Source organism: Peromyscus californicus, unplaced genomic scaffold (assembly GCF_007827085.1).
Source record: "Peromyscus californicus insignis strain IS unplaced genomic scaffold, ASM782708v3 Scaffold_22__1_contigs__length_63687245, whole genome shotgun sequence".
Classification (NCBI taxonomy): domain Eukaryota; kingdom Metazoa; phylum Chordata; class Mammalia; order Rodentia; family Cricetidae; genus Peromyscus; species Peromyscus californicus.
Genome location: NW_026294525.1, coordinates 56,767,811 through 56,777,934, shown reverse-complemented (window position 1 = coordinate 56,777,934; position 10,124 = coordinate 56,767,811). Strand labels below are relative to the sequence as shown.

The window sequence follows — 10,124 nt, the reverse complement described above, 5'->3', positions numbered from 1 at the left end:
CCAAATCAGGAAAAGCCCAGGTTTAATGGGAAAAGCACTACCGGGTGATTCCCTAAAACCCCCACCCCACCCCCACCCCCGGGAGAAAGGGAAGAGACTGGAAGAACCATGAGTCTGTTTTCTGGGATGCTGCTTATAATATATCCCCCTGTGGGAGTGGTCTGGAGCCTCTCTGGGGGAGGAGCTGTGTTTGGCGGGCTCTGAAGGGGCGGGTTTGGGGAGGAGCTGTGTGAGGTGGAGCTCCCACTCAAACAGCTCATCCTTCTCTGACCAGAAGCTCTTCTCTCTGGGGGCTCTTTGCTGTGGGCACCTCTGCACCTAGCTCGTCACCTCCTTACCTGGCTCAGTCCTACTTCATCTTTAGGATTCCACTTCAACGCCACACTTGAAGGGTCCTTCTTTAACTCCTCTGATTATATTATACTTTCTTACAGCGCCTTGTGTTCTCCTTCAGCCCACAGCCATTTTAAATCACATTTTGTTTGTGACTAACCCTTATTGCTATATTGAAGCATTCACGCTTACTGCCTCTTCATTATCCGTTTTCTCACGTCTTCCCCTGGCCAATGAGAGGCTAGAAGCTCAGTAAGATTGATTGATACAGCATGCCCTCAAGATATTGCAAAATGATCTGTAAAGTTTAAGTGCTATTGTTTTATGGAAAAATAACTGAAATCTCTTGAACCGACTCAGTTTATCCTTAAAGAAGACCATGGACAGATTATCAACATTGTATTGTTATTTGTTTTTGTGTGTGGCGGAGGTGGCAATGTGTGCCACTGTACGGGTTAAGGTCCAGGAACAACTTGCAATGGTTGGTTCTCTCTACACACCATCTGGGTCCTAAGGTTGGAACTTGGGTTTTTGGACTTGAGGGCAGGCACCTTTACCAAAGGTGCCACTTCAACAGCCCTTCTCCACATCTTCGAAGATTTCAGAGCAGAATAAAATGGGAGAACAGAACTGGCCATAGTGGTACTCAACTGTCAGTTGCCAGCACTTGAGAAGCTGAGCCTGTGAGTCAAGAGTTCTAGACCAGCCTGGGCTGCAAAGGGTTGGAGGTCAGTCTGTATAGCACAGTACGACGCTGTATTGTCACACACACCACATCCCTCCAAAAACAGCTCAAATGAAGAATGACAACCTGTTTTCTTCCTGTTGAGTTGGCGACAGGCGCCAGTTTCCTATTTTTAATGTCCTTCTAGGTTCTTTAATCTCACATAAATGCATATGGCGATTTTTTTCAAAACCCTTAACTCGACGAGGGAGACCACCAAAATGTTGAGGAGTTCCAGTACTCTAAAGACCAGCAGCTCCACAAGCTTGCAAGGCCGTCCTTCTGGCCGGTAGCAGACTCAACCTCTTTCCCTTTTCCCAGCCCTGCCCCCCTCACCCATCCTCCACCTCTCCTTCATCACCCCATCGGGCTTAGTGGGTGCCTGAGGGAGAGTGGAAGGGGATGGGAGAGGGGAGCAAAATCTAGAGCTCGGTCCAAACCCTCCTCCCCACCCGCTCTCCCGGGGACTGCTAGCTTTCCAACTACGCTGGAAATGCATTTCCTTATCCAAAGGAAATCTCGTCTTCGGCTGCAAAGTAGGGACCGCGGGGGGGACAGCCTGCCTGTTTACACTCGTTGGCTCGCTCCCGCGCTGCAGCGGGGACGGATTGGCTCCCTCGCTCCCCTGACGCTTCACGGCCCCGCCCCGGCTCGGCCATCTGCTCCGCGTGGGTCCCGGGGTCTCCTCCGGGCCCACTCCCTCCGCCCCTCCCCTCGAGCGCATCCCCGCCCCCACCCCGCCGGGCTCCGCCCCTTCCCCCCTCCGGGCGCCTCGGGCTCCGAATCTTCCCCACGGTTGCCTGGGCGACGAGCCGATACCAGGCAAATAGGCATTGGAGAGAGAAAAGGGGGGAAAGCTGCTCGGCAGCCTGTTAACAAAGGAGCCATAAAAGCAGCCCCCGAGTGTCTGGGAGAAAAATCCGAAAGCGAACTAGCAATCACCCCAATTTAAAACCGGAGGGGGACTCAAGAGGAAGGGGCAAGGCTCCCGTGGGGTGGTGGGGTGGTGGGGTGGGATGGGGTGGGGTGGGGGGACAGATTGCCTTTTGAGCATTTGGGAATCTCCAGGATGGTGGCGTTGGATCAGCCCAGTTGGCTTTTCAAGTTGGAACTGCTGATGAGAGGGATTCGCGTCCATCCTGACGGCTGGGGTCTCAGGCCAGGCCAGAAGGCTCCCTTACCGGGTGCTAACACGTTGGCTGGCAAGATATATTTCGACGGAATGGTCCTTCCAGGTGCTCTGTGGAATATGACTTCGGGATTGAATAATGTATCTAAAGGAACTGGACAGTCAGGAGAGATGAAGCTTCACGCAACGATGTTCTGCTCAGTGACTGTCAAACAGCACTCGAACAAAGGGTTATTGGCTTGAACCAACTGTCCTTTTCACTCAAAGTGTGACCTATTTCCCTACAATGAACAGAAAATAAAACTGTTTGACAATTCCGAGCCAACACCAAGAGAAACGAACCATTCCCTCGACTGCTGGCCTCCATCGTTCACGTAGCACGGTCACTAAATGCAAACGACAAAAAATGGTTTGGATTTTTTTGCGAGCGAAATTATGGGTGGTAGAGGAATGTTTATTAGGTTGCACCCTGTATCCCCTTCCCTTCCAGATACATTAAATCAACGCCTTGTCTTTCACACACTAACAGCGTCTGGTACTTCGGTGGCAAGGGGCGTAGTGACCCAGAGAGATATCCTCCACAGCGCTGCAGAGCTTTGCCTCTAGCCCGAGTTAGACGTGGAGTCTCCAGGGATTTGCTTGCTGTCTCTCAACATTTCAGGCGATTTCTTCTGAGACTCGGAATTGGTCTTTCCTCGCTGCTGCCTCCCTTCCAGGAGCACACCCGCTGCTTTGCACACACACGTTCAAAATGAAAGTCCCTCCGATGTTGGCAGCAGGCTTTGAAAACAACCCTGTCGACCAGAGTAGCAGCCTCCCAACTGTAAATGTGGATTCGTACACTCAAGGCTCTGTCTCGCTTTATCACAGAGGAAATTAATTATGTCGTTTCATACGGTGATAAAATGCAAGCAGTTTCGATCCTTCTGCAAATGGTCCTCACAGTGTTTTGTGGGAAAGTGATCGCTAATTGGAATAGCCGGAGACACGCGATTTGAGGCGCTCCAAGGACCAATCTCAAAATATTTTATTTCACGCCTGTGGGAGAGGGAAAGGAGCATGGCTCAGGCTGTTTGCTGCTTTTGCATTTCCCACATCTGGCCTACAGACCTAATTCCAACTGGAGATCTCGCTAGATGAAATTCGATATTCGTGGTTTAAATACCTTTCAGTGTGGGACGATTTAACAATTGCAGCAGTTAAAAAAAATTTTTTTAAATAAGTAAAAAAAAAACCCTTGCGCACTATCTGTGAAACCCATATGGGACGCGGAGAAAGAAAACATGCTACGCTCACACAAATCCTACCCATTGTCTTTAACACTTGCATACACACTCATGCACGTAAACACACGGGAAGATGGGGGAGGGGAGAGAGTGGCGAGAGACAGACACGGATATAGACCGACCAGAGTCAATGCGAGTCAAGTTAAAGCTTTCTCCGCCCCCATCCATAAGTACCCCCTCCCGTGTTAATTGATTCCAAACAAAGCAAGCCAATCAAGAGATACATGATCATATTCAGGCCGAGGGAGACGAGAAGCACGTATTTTTTAATTGATTTATTTATTTGGAGGACATTAATTCTCGGTCTGAGGCCGATTTTCAAACCGTTTGCAAAGCGCGGCTCCATTGTTCGCCCGGAGCGCAGGCCCCGCCCCCTGCTTTGTGTGCGGCGCGCGGATTGGCCAGCGCGCGCGGGGGCCGCGTCAGCGCCCGCGAGCCCATTCATCTGTGCACTTGGGCGTTGGACCCCGCATCTTATTAGCAACCAGGGAGATTTCTCCATTTTCCTCTTGTCTACAGTGCGGCTACAAATCTGGGATTTTTTTTATTACTTCTTTTTTAAAAAAATTACACTTGGGCTCCTTTTTTGTGCTCGACTTTTCCACCTTTTTCCCTCCCTCCTGTGCTGCTGCTTTTTTTGATCTCTTCGACTAAAAAAAAAAAAAAATTTTTTTTTTTTTTTTTTTAAAATCCGGAGTGTATTTAATCGGGTCTCTTCTGTCCTCCTCGCCACCCCCACCCCCTCCCTCCGGTGAGTGTGCCGCCGCCGCCGCTGTTGCTGCCGCCGCTGCCGCTGCTGCCGCTGCTGCTCGTCCCGTCGTTACACCAACCCAAGAAGGCGGCTCTTTGTTTCCTCTCTTGGATCTGTTGAGTTTCTTTGTTGAAGAAGCCAGCATGGGTGCCCAGTTCTCCAAGACCGCAGCGAAGGGAGAAGCCGCCGCGGAGAGGCCCGGGGAGGCGGCTGTGGCCTCGTCGCCTTCCAAAGCCAATGGGCAGGTAAATTCTACCTGTGGTTCTTGGGGGGGGGGGTGCATTTCTTGGGTGTCTTTCTCGAATCTGGACGCCTCTCCTTCCCGCTGGTCGCGCCCGAGGCGCATTCCGGGGGAGAGAGGAACGCGGCCAGACCCTAGCCTGAAAGTTGAATGGGAGACGATAGCTTAAATTGTCAATTTTTCACAGGAAGGGTACCCCCAGACCCCAGCCCAAAGGAGTGGTTCCTAAGGATCCTGGCGAATTCTTGAGTAGAGGGGAGGAAGAGTGATAAATGGTCTAAAATGGCGTGGTTTGGATATTGGCTGAACGTGACTAGCTAGGTCCCCCCCCCACACCCCCCAACGCCCCTTCAGGTTGCATTTGTGTTTGGGGCCACAGCGATGTTTGGGTGGCTCTCGTATTTATTGTCGAGATTGAGTCGTCTTTGAGATTTCTGGTGTGGTTGTGTGTGTGTGTGTGTGTGCGCGCGTGTGCGCGCGCGCGCTTGTGTATGTGTGTGTGTGTGTGTGTGTAGGAAGGGGGGAAGCCAACGCGGACGGCAGTGGAGACAGGCAAGCTGAGAAGGCTTGTCTTATTGTATCCAGAGGCAGGGCGCCTGCCCTAGGTTCTTGGAGAGGCGGCTGGTTAAGAGCTGGACGGGCAGCTTTTCGAAGTGCCTTCCGATGGGGCTATTTTGTAGCTGTGTAATCACACACCCATACGACTTTTTAAATGGTGTCCCTGGTGTGGTGGGAATACCCAGTGGGTTTTTAAAAGACCCTTTCCTGTGGGCCAAGAGTGTGTGGGGGGGGCAGTTCTGGTGTTTTGGTCCGGACTGTTGGTGTGAGTGGCACCTCGGCCACCCTCGAGGACTGGCCCAGGGCTGCTGCGACCCAGGCAGAGAGCCACGGTTGGGTGGGCTTAAGAGGTCGGCCATGGCTGGCTGCTTCACAAACACCGGGCACCCACCACGCCTCTTTTCCTAGAGCAAAGGCCGTGTTGCTTTCGCCCTGCTCTAAATCTCCTTAGGGGGCAAGACCGGCTCTGTCAAGAGGCTTTCAACCCGTTAAAAAAAAAAAAAAAAATGCCAAAAGGAGCTGCCCGGGCGCGCCCCGCTTTGCAGAATTAGGAGCGAAGGTGGGCGTGGGAGCAGGGCCGAGACTTCAGAAAGAATGGGTTTTCCCCAGCCCTGCTGGTGGCTGAGCCTCCGAGAGGGCCGAGCAGCCACCTGAGCTTTGTTTGCGGACTCCCGGGCTGCGCGATCGCGGCTCGGGGGCGCCTCGGCCTGCGGGCAGGGCCCGGTTAGGCAGGGCGGGGTGGCCCCGCCCCTGAGCGCTCGCCCGCCCGCCCGCCCGCCTGCGCCCCGCTCGGTGCGGTGGAGGCGCAGCGCCCCCTGCCGGCTCCAAGCCCGGGGCGCGCGGGCCCCAGGCCCGGGAGCTCGGGCCGTCCAGGGCGGGAGGGATGGGGATCCTGATGGCAGACCGGGAGACTGGCTGGCCCAAGCCTCGTGGGCTCCTCTCCGAACCCCCCGGGGGACCTGGGCCACCTCTGTCCATCCTCCCGCCGCGATCAGCGGGGCCACGTGCCGTCGGGCGCACGGATCCCTGCCTAAGCTGCGCCCGGGTGGGTGGGCGGGGACCGGACTGCTTCGGCCGCACCGAGTGACACTCCCGGGTTTTCTTTTCTTTTCTTTTCCTTTTTTTCTGCTCCGCAGGAGAATGGCCACGTCAAAGTGAACGGGGACGCATCGCCCGCGGCCGCCGAGCCGGGCGCCAAGGAGGAACTGCAAGCCAACGGCAGCGCCCCGGCCGCCGACAAGGAGGAGCCCGCGGCCGGTGGCGCCGCGTCCCCCTCCGCGGCCGACAAAGACGAGGCGGCCGCGGCCCCGGAGCCGGGTGCAGGCGCCGCCGAGAAGGAAGGCGCCGAGGCCGAGCCCGCCGAGCCCGGCTCCCCCGCCGCCGAGGCCGAGGCGGCGTCCGCCTCCTCCACGTCGTCGCCCAAGGCGGAGGACGGGGCCGCGCCTTCGCCCAGCAGCGAGACCCCGAAAAAAAAAAAGAAGCGCTTCTCCTTCAAGAAATCCTTCAAGCTGAGCGGCTTCTCCTTCAAGAAGAACAAGAAGGAGGCGGGCGAGGGCGCTGAGGCCGAGGGCGCCACCGCCGACGGCGCCAAGGACGAGGCGGCTGCGGCGGCGGCCGGCGAGGCCAGCGCCGCCCCGGGAGAGCAGGCGGGCGGGGCGGGCGCCGAGGGCGCGGCGGGCGGAGAGGCGCGGGAGGCCGAGGCGGCGGAGGCCGAGCAGCAGCAGCAGCAGCAGCAGCAGCCCGAGCAGCCGGCGACCCAGGAGCCCCCGGCCGAGGAGCCGTCGGAGGCCGCCGGGGAGAAGGCCAGCGAGGAGCCCGCGCCCAGCGCCGCCGCCTCCGCGGGCGACGCGCCCTCCTCCGCCGCGGGGCCGGAGCAGGAGGGGCCGGCCGAGGAAGCCGCCGCCGCGGCGGCGTCCGCCGTCCCCACCGCGTCGCCGGAGCCGCAGCCCGAGTGCAGTCCGGAGGCGCCCCCCGCGCCCGCCGCCGAGTAAGCGCGGACGAGCGCCCTTACGTCATCGAAGAACTTTTTCCCCCCCTGTTTGTTTGTTGGAGTGGTGCCAGGTACTGGTTTTGGCGAACTTGTCTACAACCAGGGATTGATTTTTAAAGATGTCCTTTTTTTTTTTTTTTTAATTTTACATTATTTTTTAGCAGCCAATTTTGTTCTTTTTTTTTTTTTTTTAAGCCCCCTTTCCCACAGATCCCATCTCAAATCATTGTTACCACCATTCCGACAGGTCGAGGACAGTTTAAGACAGCTTCCTCTGCCTTCTTTCTTCTTTGTTTTTTAACTTTTTTTTTTTTGCATCAGTATTAATGTTTTTTGCATACTTTGCATCTTTATTAGAAAAATGTAAACTTTCTTTGTCAGATCTATGGACATGCCCATATATATGAAGGAGATGGGTGGGTCAAAAGGAATATCAAATGAAGTGATAGGGGCCACTATGGGAAATCGCAGCAGTGCATAACATTGCCAAGAAAATATGCCACTAGAAATGATGGTGTAAAGGCTTAGGGTTTTTGTTTTTTTTTTTTTTTTTTAAAGAAAAGTTATTACGATGTATTTTGTGAGGCAGGTTTACAACACTACAAGTTTTCAATAAGAAGGAAAGAGAAAAAAATAAATGAATAAAAACACCAATACCCAGATTTAAAAAAAAAAAAAGAAGATCATAGTCTTAGGAGTTCATCTAAACCATAGGAACTTCTCGCTTATCTCATGTTAGCTGTACCAGTCAGTGATTAAGTAGAATTACAAGTTGTATAGGCTTTATTGTTTATTGCTGGTTTATGACCTTAATAAAGTGTAATTATGTATTACCAGCAGGGTGTTTTTAACTGTGACTATTGTATAAAAACAAATCTTGATATCCTTCAGAAGCACATGAAGTTTGCAACTCTCCACCCTGCCCATTTTTGTAAAACTGCAGTCATCTTGGACCTTTTAAACACAAAATTTTAAACTCAACCAAGCTGTGATAAGTGGAATGGTTACTGTTTATACTGTGGTATGTTTTTGATTACAGCAGACAATGCTTTCTTTGCCAGTTGTCTTTGAGAATAAAAGAAAAACAAATCTTCAGATGCAATGGTTTTGTGTAGCATCTCGTCTATCGTGTTTTGTAAATACTGGAGGAGCTTTGACCAATTTGACGTAGAGCTGGAATGTAACTTTGCTTACAAACATTGCTATTCAACTCCTGCTTAAGGTGTTCTAATTTTCTGTGAGCACACTAAAAGCAAAAAATAAATGTGAATAAAATGTACAAATTTGTTGTGTTTTTTTATGTTCTGAGGCTGACTTCTAGGTCTTAGGTTAATTTTTAGGAAGACCTTGCATGCCATCAAAAGTCCATTGGTTGTGGTTTCTGATATGGCGTTTTCAAGCTCTGAAATTCATAAATCAGCAGTGTCCGATTACATATGTAGGGCGATCTTATACTGTGTCAACCGTTACCATTTATCTGCTTTTAGTTTGCATTTAAACATTGAAAATGACTTTTACTGTAGTTATAGCATGCCAGATTGAGTCATTTAAGACAAAAGTGGTTCGACCCTAAGACTATTTAAAAATGTCTTATGAGAGTATTTCATAAACCATTTTCTTGTCATATAGCTCCAGAAACTTAAATTTTATAATCACTAAGAGTGTTGAGTTCAGGCTGCACGTAAGTCATGAAAAGACAGCCAGGCGTGTTTAAATGGTGGTGGTATATGACCTGCTAATATAAGGTTTAGCATTTGCTTAATTTTCAAATGATTGCTTCAATGATGTGCTATACCTTAAAACAGGTTTCTGTACAGCAGTAATGGTGTTGAATGGGCAGCCTTGTCAGTTCATGGGCCATCCACATAGCTGCAAGCCCTTTTTTTTTTTTTTTAAACAAAGTGTTAGCATCTTGTCATTCAAAAGGAAAAGATACTTCTTATCTATTAATTCTTACTAGTTTGCTTCCTGCTTTTTTTGTCATCTCATAACTGGATATTTTTACTGGACCCTAAACTGTTGGAGTTTATGGCCATTGCTATATTAAATGCAAAATAGTCCACCCGTTGTGCTGCTCTTGAGCAGGATGGGGTTCAGGAGAAACTGAACCCCACCTGTGGTAGCACCTCAAGATGACATCGTATTAATAAAGGATGATAGCTTAGCTTGTCGATAATGCTCCTATAATTGAAATAATGGATCAAAATTAATCGTTCCTTTTCTTCCTAAACACCCTCCCCACTAATGCAACCAAGTAACATTTGGAAGAGGAAACTTGATCCTGATTTTTTGGAAGATTAAAGTCAAACCTGGTAACCAAAGGACTGATGTGTGGGCCCTTCCCACTTTAACCAACTTGTTTGAAAATCCCTAGTTGGCCAAGTACGGTGCCTGTATGTAGTAGGTCTCAATTGACATGGATTTTGGAAAATAACTCCTGAAGTGAGTAGTTAAGAATACTGTGTAGAAAACGATTCTATATTGCGAGGTTTGTTCTTTTAACAGCTGGGGTTTATTAAGATGCATTATTTTGATTTTAATCACTGCCTAAAACACTCTGGGTGGTATCGATGGAGTGGCGGATTTTCCTGCAAGTGACTAAATGCAATTTGACATACTTTTCATCCAAAGTTTTGTACATCCTGTTGTTTTCTAATGGAAAAAAAAATGTTAATATGGCTTTTTTGTACTACTAAAAATAGCTTTGAGATTAAGGAAAATAAATAACTCTTGTACAGTTCAGTATCGTGTTATTAAGTCTGTATTGGCAGTGTGTACAGTGCCATTTGCTGTGGTTATAAAACACTTACTCTGGATTATAATAATCATTTGGTCCAATTCCTATTGCTTGTAAAATAAAGTTTTACCAACTGATATAATCAAGCCTGCTAAATAGGGTGTTTTACACATTTTTTAAATTCAAGTTTAGAGGAAAAAAATTAAGTGTTAAAGGTGTTTAGGATTGAGAGGACACATGCTTGGTATTGTACTTAGAATTTGAAACTTCTTCAGTGAGTTATTGAGTAAGTCAAACTTGACAAGTCATTCATGTTTTTTCCACATATGGACAGAAATTTAACAGAGCCTTCTTGATCAAGTTAAGGAGTTAGGG

At 50.1% G+C, this 10,124-nt stretch overlaps 1 protein-coding gene across 1 annotated transcript; it reads left to right on the top strand.

Annotated features, from left to right (window-relative positions):
• Positions 1 to 3,876: 3,876 nt before the first annotated feature.
• Marcks (myristoylated alanine rich protein kinase C substrate) lies at positions 3,877 to 9,754 on the top strand. Its single transcript, XM_052751416.1, has 2 exons — positions 3,877 to 4,468; positions 6,159 to 9,754. The coding sequence occupies exons 1-2, from the start codon at positions 4,367 to 4,369 to the stop codon at positions 7,011 to 7,013; spliced, it is 957 nt and encodes a 318-aa protein (XP_052607376.1). The 5' UTR covers positions 3,877 to 4,366; the 3' UTR covers positions 7,014 to 9,754.
• The last annotated feature ends 370 nt before the right edge of the window (positions 9,755 to 10,124 follow it).